Source organism: Desmodus rotundus, chromosome 5, assembly GCF_022682495.2.
Source record: "Desmodus rotundus isolate HL8 chromosome 5, HLdesRot8A.1, whole genome shotgun sequence".
NCBI classification, from domain to species: domain Eukaryota; kingdom Metazoa; phylum Chordata; class Mammalia; order Chiroptera; family Phyllostomidae; genus Desmodus; species Desmodus rotundus.
In genome coordinates, this window is record NC_071391.1 from 103,773,004 (window position 1) to 103,792,033 (window position 19,030).

The window sequence follows — 19,030 nt, forward strand, 5'->3', positions numbered from 1 at the left end:
CAGAGCAGTGTCCTCGCTCTGCGTCTCCTCTTTCTTTGATGGCGCCCACACAGGACATGGAGGCGTTGTCTCCAGCCTCTCTCTGGTCAGCCCTCACACTTTGGCCACTCACAAGTGATACACGGGGCTCTGTATTCCAGCCACCCTGGCCCCGGGTCGGGGGCCAGTGACTTAGTGCTGCAGGTGGACATGCGTGTTGTGTGAGGACAACACAGTACATGGCAGGCCTGACTAAGGTGACCTGGAGGAGTGATTAATTGTCCTATAAAAGGCCATGACTGTAACACTGTCTTTGAAGCGATGCATCAATAATAGGAGGACAGTGGCGTTCATGCAAATGCCGCTTTGCTGTGATGTGTGAACATTGCATCGCTGCGTAGGCAGGTCAGCTGTAGTCTCAGGAGTCAGGCAGGTGCCTGGGCAAGCTCCCTGCTGGCTTCCAAGTGGCAGCACTGCATCTGGCGTGGGGGCTCCCTGGTGCTCTGCCCACAGCTGTGCTGACGACAGAGTGTGTTGGGCACAAGCTTTGCAAATGCTCATGTTGCCTGGGTGACAAGCAGAAAGTGAATTTGGTCTTTGGACTGCTTGGCCGCAGCATAGCCCTGCCATCTTAAAACAGCAGTGCACGATGGAGCCACGTAGAATCCCAGCTGAGATGCTGTGTGAGCACAGTCCTTAGTCTCAAGGTGGACAGAGACCCGATGTCCCCAGAGATCTCCACTCATCACACAGGGTTCCTTATCCTCCCACCCGTCTCATTTGCCTGTCGCTTAAAATACTTTCTAGATTGATGAATGGGTTATGAATGGGCAGAGAGATGATGGTCTTCCCTCAGGGCCACAGGGGCCACTCTCTGTCCTCCCCACCTTGTCACCTCTGATTATGACAGCACTCAGCCAACACTGTGCAGACGGACCCTGCACCCTCACCTGCGTGAACCTGGAGCAGCTCTCTGTCAGCACCCTCTTTTTTCCCCCAGTCCAGAATTCAGTCCTGTGATGTCACCACTTAACGATACACCTATTTTTAAAAAAGTTCAGGGTGTCTTGGGCATTGTGTTTAAACCAGTAAGAAAGGAGTTTTTGAGCAAGTTAAAAAATTGCTCCTAGTCTCAAAGTTCTGCAGGCACACCTTGCTTTTTGGTTTGTCTCTTAGCATTCAGTATTGAGCTCCCTTTGATACGCTGATGCTCGCAGTGTCAGTCCCCTTGTTTCCTGGGCTGTCAGGGAACTGCAGCTCTGTTGCAGCAAATCTCAGCCCTGGTTCCCAGGGTAAGTCTCTCTTCTGGATGTTGTTTCTGCCTCTCCAGCATTTATCCCGGTGTGTTTTCATGGTGAGCCCTTCAGTGATGCCCAGGGCGCTTGTGCGTGGTGCTCAGCCACTGGCGCTGCCTCTGAGCACGAGTTGGTGGGCTCGTTTTCCGTGCTGTGTTCTGGTCGGAGCTGATTTGCTGGGATCACTTGGTTCTCAATTCTCATGTCAGGCTTGGTCTCAACTACCACACTGGCTCAGGGTCGTCGCGAAGACTGAAAGGTGTGTGGCAAGTTGTTTAGTGGTGGCAATGGGTAACTCTTGTCCCCGAGCTAGGACACACAAAGTCTGGAGGCCTGATGTGTCCCGGGCAGCTTTTCGGAGGCCGGCTCATCTCTCTGCAGGAGAGCGAGGCTGCACTGGGCACAGGAGTGGCTAGCGGTCCACTTCACCAGTTCCCCAGGCAGGCTGGAGACAGGGCTTCTGTTTCTCGCACACCTGCTTCCCTGGGCGGGGGGAGAAGGCATGTTTTGCTGTGATTATTTTGGCATCAAAGTGTAATTACATCCCCTAGTACTTGATTAACTAATAAAAGTACAAGTTACCCCAGTGTGACTTGGAGCATATAAGGTGAAGATGGTCCTCCATGGTGGCTGATGCTGTTGTCATCCTCAGAGCTCTGGGCTGCTGCGCGCGCGGGCCACTTGGGGCTGTGGAACACCCCACCTCCTGCCCTGCACTTGGGCGGAGCTATCTTCCTCCCTGGCTGGCTGGGCCCAGCTGCTGCTGCTGAGTAACACAGGTGCTGCCCGTCAGACCTAGTGGGTGCAGGCGCATGCTTCAGATTTGGAGCCCAGGCCTCGCCCTTCCCATGCAGGCAGGCCTGGGGCTGCAGGAGCCTTCACCCCTGCAGGGAGCAGCGTGGACTGTCAGGAATGGGTTCCTGGAAGGAGACACAAAGCTGGATGTTGAAGGAGTCACGTTGCAGACATGTGGGCTGGCCAAAACACCAGTTTTCCCAGAGAACACAGTTCCTGATCTAGACCACGGAGATGAATTCCCCAGCAGGGCCGGTCCCTACGGTTTCAGGTACCTGTGGCTGTGAGTGGCTGCAAGCGGGTGTGAGCTGCAGAAGGAACTGTAATACACAAATTGTTTATACTCAGTAGCTCATCCAGTTCTTTCAACTAGTCATTGTAGTATGTCTTCCTGAAGTGGAGTGTTTTCTTTTTTTTTTTAATCCTCATCTGGGGATGTTTTTATTGATGATAGAGCAGAAGCGGGAGAGGGGGGGAAACATCTCCTGGGATTGCCTCAACCAGGGATCTGACCTGCAGCCTTTTGGTGCATGGGGTGATGTTCCAAGCAAGTGACCCACCTGGCCAGGGCACTGGAGTGTTTTTATGATTTAGACCAGGGTTGTCAAACTCCTTTTCACCTGGGGCCACATCAGCCTCGCAGGTGCCTTCAAAGGGCCAAATGTAATTTTAGGGCTCTATAAATGTAACTACTCCTTAACTAGGGACAAGGAGCTCGGTGCTGCTACCGGGTTGAAATAAGGAGCCGGGCAGATAAAACAAGGTGGAGGGCCGGATGTGGCCCGTGGGCCTTGTGTTTGCCACCACCTGTGATTTAGACTAAAACCGTGTTACAGGACTCTGGCTTCAAAGGTGCTGTTTTTCACTGAGCACGAAGGACCGGGAAGGAGAGGGTGTGGGAGTCAGCCTGGGCTGTTGTACGAAAGGGCCACACATGGGCCTTAAAGAATGGAAATGTATATTTTCACAGGCCTGGTGGCCAGAAGTGTGTGAGTTTGTGTTGGTGATGCCACATGTTCCATGTGGCACTGGTGGCTGGACGTCCTCACACGGCCCTGGCTCTTGTGCCGCCTGCCCTGTGTTAGTGCTGTCGGGCCCAGAGTGTGCTTGAGCTAGTTGTACGGTGCAGCTGTTGGAGGGCAGCAAGCCCGCGGAAGCAGGATGTCCTTCCAGCTGTTTCTGAGGCAGGGGATGGACCCTTGGAGCCAGCAGCAGCTGGCCCCTGGATCAGTGCTAATGGCTTTCTCCATTGAATGTTATCCAAAAGCAATGGTTTGCTGGCTTAAAAGCAAGTGCCGTGTTGTCACTCATGCTCTTCGGAGGGCAGGCACTCTGGCACCCTTGCTGACTGTGATACTGCAGAATCTTCTCATCCATTGGGAACTGGGTAGGTGTTCCGGTGTTCGTTCCTTTTGCCACAGATCCCTGCATCAGTCCCTCCCAGCATGTCTTTGAATCCCCTTCTTGTCCTTTACACTCGAGATAAAAGCAGAACTCTGAAAACTTGGGCAGATCTCTCTTGTGATGGGACGATTTCTTCACCGTCACAGCCACCGTCTTCCCCTGCTGTCCTCAAAGGGCAAGTTGGAACGTGTCTCCTCAGACACTGCCAGTTCTGGAATATAAAGTCAGCTAAGTGAGCCGTTAGGGTCAGTCCCCGATGTGATTGGGCTCCTGGTTGGTGTCTTCTTCCCCCATTCTCTGGTTCTGCTGAGGCCGCATTGACGCCTGGTTGACATAAGATTTCCCTTCTCCACGTGATCGCTGAGCCCAGCACTGCACACCCTTTCTTCATTTTAGTAAGTCGTGGTTTTATTTTGAATAAGCCTCTTTCAACCTATTAATATTAATCTAAACTAAAATTAACCTTCCCCTAAATTCTTCTCACACAGAAGAAGCCAAGTAATTTTGAAAGTTAAATCAAAACAAAGCAATCTGGTGTGCGACACAGATACAATCACAGACTGTGGTGACGGAGTGCTCTGCAGGAATCGCTGACAGAGAGCTGATTTCCTCCAGTCTGCTCTGGAAGGAGAAAGGAGGTCCCTTGGCCTTATCACAGTCCTGTTCAGTCCAACGAGTGCTCGGGAGCTTGTGGAAACAGTCTCGTGACCCTGGCCTCAGCCTGGCTCATGACCGGTAGGCCATAACTGATGGATCCGTGGCTGGTGAGCATTAGAAGCCTCCACAGGCGGAGCAGAGCACTGGTCTTAGGTGCAGGTTCTCGTTAAGGAATTGGTGAGGGTGGCCTGCAGAGCTGACCGGGCACATGGTTGAATTTACCTGCAAAGTGGGTTAGAGCTCAAAGTGGGCCCTGAGGCCTCTGGGGCCTGTCAGTAACCTGGCAACTTCCTTCTGCACAGTTTCTCAGCTTGTTGTAAACATGGGGGCTCAGTGGCAGGGAGGCCTGTTTGTTTTTCATCTGGGCTCCCCACAGAGGGGTGCCGGAGTTGGGGGAACTCGCTGTGTCTGTGATGTGGGCACGGCGCTGGGCTGCAGTGTCAATCCAGTGGAACCACCTGCAAACAGCCCAGGTGCAGTGGCGCGTCAGGGCACAGCTTTATTTAGCCTCATGGAACACATTACCCCAAATCACTGGTTTCTCAAGTAAATTACAGCCACCAGAAATTCACCCCTGGGGGGAAGTGTGAAGCATACTTGAGTGTCAGTAACCTTGGCTGTAAGCTGCTTCACATCCATCAAGTTCATTCTTTCCTCTCTCCCCCGCACCGCTGCACAGGACACCAGCTCCCGTGGCCCTGGTGGCCTTTCCCCAGCATGGAGGTGGGATGCTCCCTTCCCAGCAACCATTGCTTTCCTGACCAGGGCAGGTCTGGCCAGTGATGGCATCGCCTGTGATAAGAGCATGTGGTTTGTAGAGGGGCTCGTGGAGATGCCAGGACTGATTCTCTCTGACTTCTCCAAACATTCTTCTGGTTGCTTTATTTGTCTTTGAAGAAGATCATTTGGTGTGACTGTTCTTTCTGGAGTGAAGTGTTTTTCTGCAGGGGAGGTGGAAGGCCCTCCTTTGGCCGTCCCAGGGAGAATGGGGCTTCAGTGGCACTGTGCACATTAAGGGCTGCCTTCCATAGCTTTCGAGATGGGACTGGTTGTTCTGTGAGGGCTGAGAAAATAAGAAGCTTTTCTTTTGTTGTTTCAGGTCTTTTTGAATAATTACCAAGCAGCAGAAGCCCACCCCGAAATGGTTGTCTTACGGCTGTTGCGTTACATCCTCCGCCTGGTGTGGAGGATGCAGTGACGACGGGTTCCCCGCGGAGCCAAGACGCATGCAGACATTTCACTCGGTCAAGCCGACGAGCCCAGCGCCACGGCCTCCTGGTGCCCCTGCCGCCCAGCCAGCCTGTTTCCTGGAGAGGCCGGTGTGTCCTGACAGGGGAGCTGTGTGCGAGCTTGACCTTGTCGCGAATGTAAATGAAGATGGATTCTCTTTTTTAGAAAATGTACAAATCATGGTTCTTTGGAACAGGATTTTATGCGAGGATGATGTAAGAACAGTTTTTCAAAAAGGAAATGGAAATTTTTAACCAGCTCATGAATGATTTTTGTACTAACAATTTTAAGAACCTGTTGCCTGTTCTCAGAGGATTATGTAAACTCTGCAGTGGAAACTGAGCCAGCGCATTTCTAGAGCTGCCTTAGTTTATTTTTAGAGGCTACTGTACAGAATTTTTAAACATGAGAGGTGTGTATGATATGGCCACTCCCTCCCTGCCATTGCCTCTCACCTTTTTTAAATCATTATTACCAAAAAAATTCTTAGAAAATGAATAAAGGGGCGGAGTCTTTTGTCAGCCTGTATTGATATGCCACTCCCATTTTGTAAATATTTACTTACCTCCTTAAATTCAATTCATCTGGCAAAATTTCAGCCTCTTTTTGTATATGTTTCCTTATCTCATTTTGTGGTGCACCTCTCGTCTGTCTTGGGCGCTGATGCACATGTCTGGTCCAGCGTGTCTTCGTGGTAAAGTGTGACCGGCTCACACGTAACTTGGCATCTGCCTGTGTCATTCACAGCTCGGTCGGTCTGGTGGTAGCTTACTAACTGGGAAGCGACTGGGTTCTGGTTTTCATGTGGTTTGGTGGACTTGTGTTTCACAAGTGTTCTGAAGAGGTAGTGGTAATAATACAGAAACAGTATTAGGGCCCTTGGCACCATTGGCTTTTCTGGTTGTAGGCTTTCCCGTCATCATAGGAGGTACTCTCAGCATGAGGTGCCAGGTGGCGGACATGCCCGCCTATGGCTGAATTCGGCTGCAGGTGTCCAAAGTGGAGTCCTTGTGGGAGTTGGCACAGGCCATGGACAGGGCCTTGGTCAGCTGTTTCCTGGGCACACCGGCTTTTCACCCAACTCAGAGTTGATCTAACCTTTGATGCTCACCACTGGGTTCCCACTCTTCTACATCCACTTCGAAATACAGGCTTAATTCTGCTTTGAGCATTGCCATCAGAATTCTCTCAGGCATGAGTCTGAAATGGTCCCTTCTGGCAGATGTCTACTTGTTCATTTCTCTTGGGACAGTTGGGTTTGTCAGGCCTCCCTCTGTGCACCCACTTCGTTCTCCACGCTGACCCACGAGGACTGCAGTGAGCCGGGGCCCACGCGCTGGTCAGTTGCCTGACAGGCAGTTAAACAACTGGGGAGACGGAGAGAAGGCAGGGAAGGGAGGGAGGGAGGGACATGCAGACCATTCTGTGAGCCCTGTAGCTCCTACAGTCTTCGAAACCTCAGATCACAAAGTAGCTTTTTAAGAGAGATGCGTGATTTTTCAAATGAGTCAGCAGTGCCAATAACCAGTGTATTTGCTTTTGGCCCGTTGAGGACCAGTGTTTCACATTATTAAGTTGAGTGAAGAAATTCATTCGTGTGTATCTTCATAGTTTTATATAAATATATATGTATACATATATGTATATATGTGTGTGTATATATATATTTTTTGCATATACATTTCTTCCTTTAGGTAGAGATATTTAATCCCAAATATTCTTACTTTAAAAAATAAATTCTCCCCTAAATACCTTCTCGGGGTCTTGAATATGTTTAAAACTGTTGAGTCTCAGCTCGTGCTCTGGAACGCCCTTGCTGGGTCCGGAAGGCCACATGGTTGTGAGGTGGCAGCAGGGCTGCAGCCGTGGGCCTGCCGGAAACGTACACCAAAGACACGTTTGGTTCTGGGCCCATCCCCTCCCAGGATCTCCGTACTCATGTGCTCATGTGCCAGTCTCTCTGACTGGAGCACTTTACCCTGTTTCTGGGAGCGCAGGACGAAGCCTGGTGCCGAGGGGTTGCTGCTGGCGCTGGTTGACCTCTGGCTTGGCAGTGGGCCGGGACGCAGCTTGTGAGGAAGGTTCTGTGACTTGCAGTAAGTAGCGTTATGAACAGGACGTTGCACCAGGACTTGAGAGATGGTTGGATGTCTCTGTACTGTATGTGTCTGTTTATCAAGATGCCTCCTGCAGAAAGTATACCTACTATGGTGTACCTTTTTCTTTTTGTTTTTTATTTCTTTTATCTTTTTGTAGAAGTAATAAACTAGCTCCCTTTTTGAAAACTTACGAAATGCGGGTTTTGTGCCTTGACCACCTCTTCTTATATGAGGTTTGTAGAAAGTGTCCTGTGATTATCACAGAAATGCAATAAACATACCCAAAATAACTTCATGAGTGATTCTTCAAGTTAACTGTACTCCTGCCTAGAAAGCAGTTTATGAAGAAATTTTTTTTTGGTTGTGGAGAAACCAGGTGAAAATTCCTTCTGATTTTAAAAAAATGTACACAGTCAAACCTTCTCCTGTCTCCCCTTCTTAATATTGTACATATTTCGACTATTTATTAGGTTAGGAGATCATGTTCTACTTACCAACTGAGCCAAATGTCTGTGTGCAATTGTGTTTTCTCTACCTTTCTTGTAAAATTTTGTACAGCATAAATGAGCAAAAAAAAATCACTGTTTTTTACTAACTTTTTCATAATTAAGGATTGTAAATATTGTAGATTCTTTTTCTGTGTAATGTGTCCTACTGGTCCATAGTGCTGTGACTTGTAGAAATATTGTCTATTTATTTCCTGCTTATTTAATGTCTTTAAGTTCTGGAAAGTGTTGACTTCCCTGACATACCCCCAACCATCCCATTAATTGCTTTAACTCTGGGGAGGTGATCGGTCAGCTCACTGCAGGCCACGTGGTCTTCTCAGGCTGGCCCTCCAGCTTTGGTTCCTGGTATTTCTGGTCAGATGGGTTTAAATTCTTGAGGTTTGCTCTCCTTTGATGAAGCTCGTGTTTAGACACCAATGAGAGACCATAAATCTGGCAGGCTACAAAATTCTCCAAGAGACACCCAGTGACTTTCTCTTTGTTCCACAGCTAGCTTCTCATGGAAGCAAATTATATTAACTCCAAGCATTGTTTTAGAAAAAAAAAAAAGTGTTATTGGCAGTTGGGACAGAATTTTTCATTGAAAATTTACACCTGACAGCTCAGCATTCAGAGGGCAGGGGGCAGGTGGGAGGGGTCGTTCCTGCTTCCAGAGTGACTTCAGGCCCCCTCATGCCATTTAAACCCCTTGTTGACGACTGGTGAGCTGCATGTTCCCTCCGCTATGTGGCTTCCTGTGCTTTGAGGTATGGACTCAATTGTGTTCAGGAGCTAATTGTACAGGCCCCCCAGCTCTGAACCATTTGGTCCCTCATTTGATTGGTCTGATTCTTCAGGTTGATATTTTTCTGCGTCAAGAGAGGTTGGGGGCCCCACTGGGGTGGGGGGTAAGATATGGAAGTTTTAGAGAGACTTTCTCGTGGTTCGGTGTAGTTGGTCTGTCATCCCTGCTGATTTAGCCTGGTGCCTATGTGTGTTCACTTCACACACACGTGTGTGCAGGGGTGTGTTCACACATGATGCTAAACCAGCTGGGGTAGCTTCTGTTCTACTCCAACAGCGTGGCGTGCAAGAAGCATCTTCAACCTCCCAGCAAAGTAACTTGACTACTTGTATTGGGCAGTTCCAGACGTTAGAAGCTCTCCCAAGCTCTATGTCCAGGCCCTGTGACCACGAGTCACTGGACCCAGACTCATCAGGTACTCCTGTGTAAAGAGCACTGATCTGTGTGTGTACTGATTCATCACTAACTAACGTGTTCCTAGGACCCAGCGTATGTAGCGTTTGTATTGCAATTTCCCTGGCTCACTTGTGTTTTGCACTGATGAATTTTGACAGGGTAATTGCCACTTTATTGTGCAATACTGCTGTAAATAACTGCAGATTTTTTTAAGAAACTCAATCTTTTATGTTCTTAATGAATTTTATATAAATAAAACTTGCAACTGGTTTTGGTGAGCTGTTTGATTTGTTTCACAAGAAGGTGGTGGAACAGCTGAAATTATGTGTGAATATGTACATGCCCACACTTACCTTCGCCAGTCACAGAGCATCACCTGCATGTAGGTTTTGTGAGTTCTCGCACTTCGGAGGTTTGAAGTGGCGGGCAAGATGACGCAGAGTGCCTGCTCACATGTTTAGGTGGGACTCAGCACCTGGTATGGGGGGTTTCGGAGCCAGCCCAAACCATGTTGGTTAGTGATGGCAGCAGAGACCCTGCCATCTCACCTGGCTCATAGCTGGAAGAAAACCCAAAAGGTAGGAAGTCTGCTTGGGCTCCAGGGGGAAGATCTTGTCTGCAACATCCGTCCAGACCCTGGGAGCTGCCAGCAAGGGCCCACTGAGGGGTCAGGCCTGTGCTGTGCACTGGGTGTGGGCTAGGGTAGGGATGCAGAAGTTCAAGGCTGATTTGGGGATAGAAGCTACAAAATCCTAAATAAGTAACTGCATAACTTGTCATTTTTATTCACTGGACTAAGTGCTGGAAAGGTTAGAGACCATGGCTGAGGTTTATTTTAAAGCAGGACATGAATCTGGCCTTTTAATACATGTGTGTGTGAGCACATATCTGCACATTTATCATTTCCAGTCAAGTTGTTCTGGCTCCTAGCTACTTCCAGTCCAAGGCAGGAGAGTGAATTTTTCCAGACTGCAGGGTGTGTGCGTGTGTGTTTTACAGAGGTTTCAATCATCCTTAGCTGGGGTTTTCATTTTTCCTGTTGATGGCTAGCTCTTTATATATTCTGAGTAAAAATCTCTGACATGTTAGAAATAGTTCCCCTTCAATCTGTTGCTCATCATTTTTCTTCAACATCTTAACGAAGATTTGGAAACATACAGAAAGTTAAAGGAGCTTTACGGAGAGTACCACGCACCCATCCATTGCCTAGATGACCACCTCCGTTTCCTTATACCTGCCTTACCATGTACCAGCCCACCTGTCCATCCATCCGACCGTGATGCATCTCAAAGTAAATTGTAGTCGTCGGCACCCTTTCTGTAAATACTTCCATGTATATAATTTAGAGTTAGTTTTTTATTAATTTTTTTCATTTTTGAGGTGAAATTATGTAAAATAAAGCATGCAAATCCTAAGTGCATTGGCTAAGTTTTCACCAAGGATTCAGATGTCACCCAAAGCCTGGTTATCATCATTCCAGAAAGTTCCTCATGCTCCTTTCTCCCATCCCCAGAGGCAATTTCTATTCTGGTGTTTTTCTGCCATACATCAGTTTTTATGAATCCTTTGGGATCATGCAATACATGGTCTCTGTGTCTGGCTTCTTGTTGAACATCAGGATTTTGAGAACCACGTTACATTTCTCAGTCATTACCTTTTTGTTGCGGAGTCATGTTCTGTGGTTCATGTTCTGTGAACAGACCGCGGTGTACGTCATCGTATGGCCGAACGCCGGAGCTGGCCGCACTGGGGCTGGGATGACGAAGGCTGCGCGTGGGTGTCTTCTCGTGCCCTCCTGTGCACATATGTTTATCTCTGTTCCCTTCCGCTGCCCGTCTTCCACCTGCTGCTGAGCGTGTGAGGTGGCCGTCGCCATTTTAACAGTTTTGTCTAAAATGTCCATATTTTGTATTTTAAGCACCCTCCCCTATGCCAAAGTTTTAAATATATTTTATTTATATTCCCCTCTAGTTTTTAACCTGCAGTCCACCTGAAGTTTTTGCAGCGACTTGCAGTATGAACATGACTTGACTTTTCCCCATGCACAGCTGAGTTCTCTGTGCCACCGGAATGTCTTGATGCACACCAAGTTCTCGTGTATGTGGTGCTGTTTCTCAGTCTTTTTGTTGAATATCTATTATTCTAATTACTGTGGGTTTATGATATGTTTTTAACTTGTTGTCCTTATTTTTCAAGATCGTTGTGACCGTTCTACATTTTCTCTTTCATGTGAAACATTTTTTATTTTCACCCGAGGACATTTTTTTTTCATTGCTTTTAGAGAGAGGAAGAGGGCGGGGAGAGGGGGGAGAGAGAGAGAAACATCGATGTGAGAGAGAAACATCGATCAGTTGCCTCTCATGTGCACCCGGCCAGGGATTGAGCCCGCAGCCTGGGTATGTGCCCTGACTGGGAATCGAACCCTAACCCTTTTGGTGAACGGGTCAACGCTCCAACTAACTGAGCCACACTGGCCAGGGCGTTTCGTGTGAATTTTTGAATCAAGTTTCTTGAAAATCTTTTTGGGGGTCTCATTTGGGATGACAATGACTATAAATTTAGGAAAGACATTGCCATTTTAACAGGATGTTTTCCAAGGTGGGTAATATCTTTACCCACCTATTAGGCTTGTTTTTTGCTGCTTTTGGTGCCCTTCCCATAGATCTGCACATTTCTCGTGAGCGTCTCCCCAGGGAGGGGTGGGATGACCCAAGCATCCATCCTGCCCAGTGCCCCTTCTGATGTCCACAGCTGCACTTTGTGTGCCTGCCTCCCACTGCCACCTGTCGCTACGGGCCTTCCCCTGTCCCCGCTGCAGCCGAGAGCCAGCCCATGGCCTCAGCTTGTCCATTCCAGTGCTCTTCCCAGCTCTTGGGGTCTGAGCATGCTGGACGGGAAGGCTGCGGAGCATGTTGGCATTCCCCGTCTGAGGTGCCGGGCTGTCGGACCAGCCGCAGGCCAGTCCCTGGTCCCCCAGCTTCCTGTTTGTTCTGTGGACTCAGTGCCCGCCCCTCCAGCTTGTTCTCATTCTCTTTGTGCTAAGTTAACCAGAGTGGGTTTCTGTTGCTGGAAGTGGTGAGCTGACTCATTCCTACCTGTCAGGAAGGACTGAATAAAAAGGCTGTAAGGACTTCTCTGTGAACAGTGCCAGCTCAGGTGTGAAGTGGCAGGCTGGCTGTTAAAACCCCCATTGAGCAAGAAGAGAACGGAGCTGTGAGGGGAAGCAGCAAGGCACAGTGGTGGTCTCTAGTCTTACTGTGGGGCGGCTTCTGCCGCTGCGTCTTCCTGAAAACCATCTTTCCTAAGGTAAGCCCTGAGTCCTTAGAAGAATTTATCACCAAGAAGAAGATACAATGTATGAGAATGTCAAGAGGCTCTGGCTTCTAGGCCTGTTACTTCGTATTTACACATATTTCTGAAAGGGACTCAGGTGGCAAAATCACAGTCCAGTCGAGACCTGTCTCTATGAGCACCCACACGGGCACAGCCCCTCCCAGGGCAGAGTGGCAGGTCTCCCGCCCAACCAGCCCTCAGGGCTTCTGGCCAGCAGGGCTCCTAGGCAGGTGGCCTGTCACCGAGCCTGAAGCTGGCCTCTGTGCCTTGCTGGAAAATGCTCTCGTCTCTGCCACTGCCATGGGTTTTTAATAATTACATTGGAAATGGAGTCTCTCTGGCCACAGGACTGGAAGGGCCCAGGCAGTGTCTGTGGTTCAGCAGGGCCTAGCGTCACGTTCGGCGCCTAGTAGGCCCTCACACATGACCACAGGGTGAGGGTGAGGGGCACCATATCTGCAATTTACTCTCACACAGAGAAACGTAGGGATAGCCGGGAGTGCTCCCAGGAGGTCTGGGACCTGTGAGGAGGGAGGGCTGCCTGGAGGAGAGGTGACAGGACGCCTCCATGTGCAGGGGGAGAGAGCGGAGGCAATGGGGCACCCTAAGGAGGACTGTGGCTGTGGGGGTGGCACTTCCTGAGAAGAGCAGGGAGTGAGGGGCGCCAGTTGGGGAGGGCCTGGGGTGGAGGGGAGCTGCCAGCTCAACTCAGGGCTTATCCAGAAACAGGGTTATCAATTTATTTTAAAGGGAAAATAGGTTTTGGGGAAGAAATCCCAGCTAGTTGGACTGCAGACCACTGGCTGAGGGATGAACACCTGCGGCATGAATGCTTCGGAGGACGGTCGAGACCTGTGTGGAGCACTTGCTGAGTGTGGGTGGACACTGCCTGGCAAGGGGGTCTTCAACTCTGGAGGGCATTAGACTCCCCAGGGCTTTTATAAAACGTTCACTTCCAAGGTCCACCTCTTCAAAATTCCAGTGCAGCCCCAGTATTGTAGTTTTTAAAGCTCCCTGAGTCACTGCAGTGTGTGGCAGGGATTAGGAGCCACCGACTCAGCTTACTCAGGACGCCCACGGCTGACTCAAACTAGGGCCAGTGGTGGCATCACTGGGTCAAGTGCCTCGCCCCAGGGACTGTGCTCTGAGGACAACGCTTGATGAAGTGCCTTCTGTTTGTTTTGTTGTTGTAGCTTCCAGTCGTTCAATTCTCATTTGCTTCCCTCTGTCATGCCCTGGCACAGGCACCCACACCTCCTGCCAAATTTGGGTGAGTGGGAGGACAGCGCTGGAGGGCGCAGGGCCAGGGCCACGACCAGGTTCTTGGTGAGGCGGCCCCAGGCTGTGGGCCCAGGAAGAGCCCCGAGATCATCAGGTAGGACAGAGCTGCCTCCTGATAAGCCCACGGGGCCCAGTGAGGTCAGAGAGGGGAAGGGGTTGCAGCTGGGCTCACAGGGGAAGATGGAACAGGTGATGAATGAAGATGTGGGTCACGGTGTGCTTGACACTGACCTTGCACGCCAGTAGGCATGACATGTGAGGGGATCTCAGGAGCAGGAAAAGGATTGCGGTCCCCTGAGAAGCAGGGCAGGAGGCTGTGAAACAGGCCACCGGTGTGTGGGCCTGCAGGTCTCAACACTCAGCAGGAACGTGGTCACTTGTAAGGAGAGATCACAACCCCACAGCCCCCAGTTGGAAAGGAGCTCTTCGAGGGGAACATCAAGTCATGTACTTGCTCAGTGCTGTGCAGGGGTGCTGTCTGTCCACCCTGACTGCCTCTGTGACAGCCCCCACAGACACAGCCCCTCCCAGGGGAGGGTGTCCTGCTGCCTGATCAGCCCACAGAGGCTTCAGGCCAGCAGCGCTCCCCAGCGACTGCTGATTCAGGCTCCCTTCACTGAGCCTGGGGCTGGCCTTCCATTGGCTAGTAGGTGAGGGCTCTGGTCCCTGCCACAGATTTTAATTGTTATATCTAAAGTTGCATCTCTCTGGGCTCTGTACTGCGAGGCTCTAGGCAGCATCCTCCTGATTCAGCAGGGCCTAGCACAGTGCCTGGCACCTAGTAGGCCCTCACACATGACCCTAAGTGGGTACGTGCATTTAAATATCCAAATTGGATCCTGTGACAGGTCATCTTTTAGGACAGCCCAAGTCTGTGCTTAGCTACTAAAGCATGATTTGCACCTTTTTGCCACTTGGAAAAGAGTGATGAGCACAGTGGACATTTTCAAATTACAGACTTCTTTCCTAAGAGGCAGGTCCAGCCTTTGGCAAAACTTCTTTCCTAAAGAAGCAGGTTCTCCTCTTTAGGAGCCCCTCTGTGGCTTCATGGTGGCTCCTCGCACACCCCACCTGCTTGGGCTGCGAGGCCTCCTCTCAACCCCTCCTTTTACCAGTTGCTGCCCAGAGCCTGGTGCCGGCAGGGTTCTGAGAAAAATCCCCCTTGAGGACTGGTGACAGTGAGCTCCTTGATGGCGCAGCCTCTTGCAGCTTGGTGACTCGTGTGTTTTGGATCAGTAAGCTGCTGTCCCAGCTCAGTGCTGGGATAAACCCGGAGTCTTCATTAGTAACAGGAAAAGGGAAGTAAATCCGAGGACATGGGCATTTCCTGCAACAGCCAGGCTCTGCCCCGGCTCCCAGCCCTGCTGTGCTCTTTCCAAAGTGCCCTTCCCCAACGCCTATGGGGCTGGCCTCCTCAGCAGCTTCAGGTGTCTGCTCAAATGTCACATTCCCAGTATGGCCCTCCCCATTTAGCCCCCCACCCCACCCCGTTTAGTGGTGTTCTCTGGGCAGCTTCAGGGTGGGACTTGGGGTGCCTGTGGGACAATGGGGAGGATTCAGATCCTAATCTCAGGGGCTCAGTGTTTGGCGAGGCCTGGGCTACATGCTCCATGAGAGCAAGGATTGTCTGACCCCTTTCTGCATCCCCGTCATCAGTACATAGCAGGTGCTCAGGCAACGTCCGTGGAATGACGTACTTCTTGAGGCAGGGGGAGCACGGCTGCCCTAGCACCTGGGCAGGGTATGAGGGGCCTAAGCTGGGCAGGGACAGGAGAGCCCGCCACTCTCCTGCCGACCCCGATGGCACCCCTTCGTGGGACCTGGCATGTGTGGCCCTTCACCGTGCACAGATGGAAACCCCCCAGACAGAAGTTTCTCTTCCTCCCAAAAGAAATCAGGCTTAAAATACAGGCCCTCCAGATGGGCAGGGCAGCCCTGGGCCCTGCGTCTGTTACCTGACGGAGCCTGTGCAGAGGCCTCCAGGAGCCCTCCTCAGAGCACCAGAGGGACTGGGTTCTCTGTCATCTTCATGGGTCACGGCCCTACTGCCTCTGTCTGGGAATAACCTGTGAAGTGGGGCCAGGAAAGTTGAGACAGACAGACAGACAGGCTGAGATGTGAGAAGATGCTTGCCCCCCGTGGCTGAAACCTGGTGTACGGCCAGTGAAGCCAGTTACGCAGGGACCGGGGAGGTGGGAGGGGCCACAGGGAGAGTCCCACACCTGGAGTCTGTACGGTGGATGGGTTGCCTGGGCTCTCCCAGGCTGCAGCCCCGCTTTCTGAAAGCATCCACACCAGGAGTGGATGTGATGTGAGGGACTTTGGTCTCCGCAAGTCGTGTATGTCAGCCTCTGCAAATAAGGCCACAGCGACTTGAAAATCATCCACGAGCAGGAACAAAAACCACTTTCATTGTTATAAAACTGGACTAAGGTTACATTTTTTCCCTGAAATTACTTTTCAGAGTTTATAAATATAACTCATGAGGAGGAAGGAAAAGCTTTCATAAGATGGAGTACAACATTTTTTTAGATTGTTTATGCTTTATTTTGTCTGATTCTGAACCCTTTGAAGAACTGAAGGACTATATAAAGGAAGCTGAATGGTTTCTTTCCAAGAAACATCAAATAAAAACCCAGTTTCAGACAGACAGAATTCTTTACCCATGTTTCCAAATGCCAAGAACCTTCTTTTTCATGTGTTCTGTGACTGAAAGTCGTTTTCCTGAAGCTGCCACGATTTTCAGTTGAAAACCTCCGAAGTGAAAGCAAGCCTTGCCCCGTGTGAGGGGCTCAGAGCAGGACTCCCACCTCCCGTGTGATGCAGGACGGCGCAGCAGTCGTCGCCGTCCGGCCCGGTCAAGTTCTCGGGCTCAGCATTTGAAGTGGACAGGAGACGCTGACCTGCGCAGACCTACCTGCTCGCCGCCAGCCTCGCTCCGTGAGCTCCCGCCGTGTTGGGTGGCTGCGCTCCAGCGAGGGGCCTCTCCCTGTGCCGTGGGCCCAGCTTCTTCAGAACCTCCTCAGTCACTTTGTCCTCATGGGGGGCCACAGGCTGCGGGCACAGCACCTCCCCTTCTAGACATCGTCCGTGTCGTGTTGGGGGCTGCTCTGGCCATTCCAAATCTGTCCTATTTCATATATGTGTGTCCTCGTGCCATCTAGGAGCCTGTGATCGTTGGTAGCGGGGGGGGGGGGGGGGGTGTTTCTTTTTTATTTTTTTAAATGTATTTCTCAATGACAGTTGACATTCAGTATCGTATTAGTTTCAGGGGTACAGCATATGGTTAGACCTCTATATAACTAACCAAGTGGTCCCCCAATAAGCCCAACACCCATCTGGCTGCACCCTTCATTGCTGCAACTGTACTCACTGTATTCACCACACTGTACTTTATATCCCCATGACTAGTTTTGTATCTGCCCATGTGTACTTCTTAATCCCTTCCCTTCTTTCACCCAGCCCACCGACCCTTCTTCTGTGGCAACCATCAGTTTGTTCTCTGTATCTGTGAGTTTCTATGTTGTTTTTTAGATTCCACAGGTAAATGAAAATACATGGTATTCATCTTTGTCCAACTTATTTCACTTAGCATAATATCCCCTAGGACCATTGATGTGGTTGCAAATGCTAAGGTTTCCTTCTTTTTCATGGCCGAGTAATATTCCATTGTGTATGGGTACCACAGCTTCTTTATCCACTTGTCTATTGATGGACACATGCTGGGTTACAGTGTGTCCTGTTGAGTCCCAAATACTCTTACCAAAGGCTATGCATACAAAAATAATAACCAACAGCACAGAGCAACATTTACACCCTCCTGGAAGAGGGCAGGTAGATCCAGACAGATGAGGTCCCCATGGCCTGCTCCCTGTAGAGGGGACATCGGGCCACACCAGGTCTCATGCCACTCAGCCCCAACCGTGATGAGGTGGCATTGAGTCTGAGCTGAACTTGTCTCTCACATACATCCAGCCTAGGGAAGAGAGACATTGGATATCTGCTCTTCTAAGACTGCAGCCGACACCTTCTTTCCAGGCATCCACAGTGTTTTCAGACACTGCCAAGCATCCCACGCTCTTCTCCAGCCGCTGCCCGGGACACCTCCGGGATGTCTGGTCAGTTCCTCAGGGCCTTCAGGTCCGGCGTAGCCCTCAAAGTCTACCCAACTCCCTCCCCAGGGGCATTTCCCCCTCCCTTTCTGGGGGCACTTGCCCCTACAGTCTGGTGTCCCAGGACTTGGCTTGTCTCCCACACACTGGCTTTGTCTCAGCAGCTTCTCAGGACAGGTTTGTTTGTGCTGCAGAAACCAATAAACCCCAGTGCTCCGTGGCTTACCGCTGAGCAGGGACATGGCCAGACAAAGGAGCAGGTCTCAGGGCCAGGTCCATTGCGGTTTGCATGGAGGCTGTGCACCCACTGCCTCGTTCGAGCCTCTACCATCTGCAGCGCTGCCAGGACCTTGGTGGGAGAAGGGAACGTGGCACCAGCTCTTTAAGTGCTACTTGTCCCTCCTGCTTCCATTTCACACGCTAAAGGAGCCCATGGCCACACCTGACCTGGAGAGAAGGAGGCGTGTTCCTATTATGTGCAGAAGCAGAAACAATAGAAACATTAGTGACTATCCCTCAGGGTCCCCACCCCAAATAAACGAAGTCCGAAAAGGCCGAGGGCTGTGTCTCATCTCGTGCTTTCTATTCCCTATGGTGCCTGCCGAGAGCTCAGTGCCCCTTCTCCAGACTAGAAGCAGTCTCCCCCTTTCCTAAGTGGGGCTCTGGAGCAGGAAGTGATTCGGCTGGAGTGGGCAGGACAGCGGAGCCTCTGGCAGAGTGCTGGATGAAATGCATGGGAGCTGACCTCTCTGAGCTATGCTTCTAAGCCGCAGACCGCACTTCCCTCCCTCTCAGTGTCGGCCACCTCACCTCCAGTCCCACCCCCACCCTGAGACTCCAGCCTGGACTCCCCGACTGTGCCACATCAGTCGCTTGGGCTGGACAGTCTTCTGCCTGACCCTGAGGACACAGCACACCTCCTTCCTTTGCCTATGAAATGTGGAGGCCTTCTTAGAGGCCAGCAGCAGTGGGTTAAGTGCTTTATCATGTCACTTGAGTAATTCTTATCACAAGCCGGGAAGGAGCCCCCATCACTGAGTCAGTCCACCTTACAGATAGGGGCACTGAGGCTCAGAGAAGTTGAAAAACTGACCCGAGGTACCCAGCTGGCAGGATCTCCAGGCTCCACCCTGCCTGTCTGACTCCCACCCCTCTG

The 19,030-nt window shown here is 50.8% G+C and overlaps 1 protein-coding gene across 5 annotated transcripts in view; it reads left to right on the top strand.

Annotated features, from left to right (window-relative positions):
- The window catches only part of BCL2L11 (BCL2 like 11), a 45,778-nt gene extending 36,145 nt beyond the window's left edge, over positions 1-9,633 (top strand). For 2 of the 5 annotated variants that reach the window (XM_024576703.4, XM_024576704.4), the window contains exon 4: positions 5,230-9,630. In XM_024576703.4, coding sequence (XP_024432471.2) covers positions 5,230-5,328 — 99 coding nt within the window. In that variant the 3' untranslated portion in view covers positions 5,329-9,630. Of the gene's footprint in view, positions 1-5,229 lie in introns of all 5 variants that reach the window. The other 3 variants (XM_045184890.3, XM_024576706.4, XM_045184889.3) reach the window with 3 other exon arrangements.
- The last annotated feature ends 9,397 nt before the right edge of the window (positions 9,634-19,030 follow it).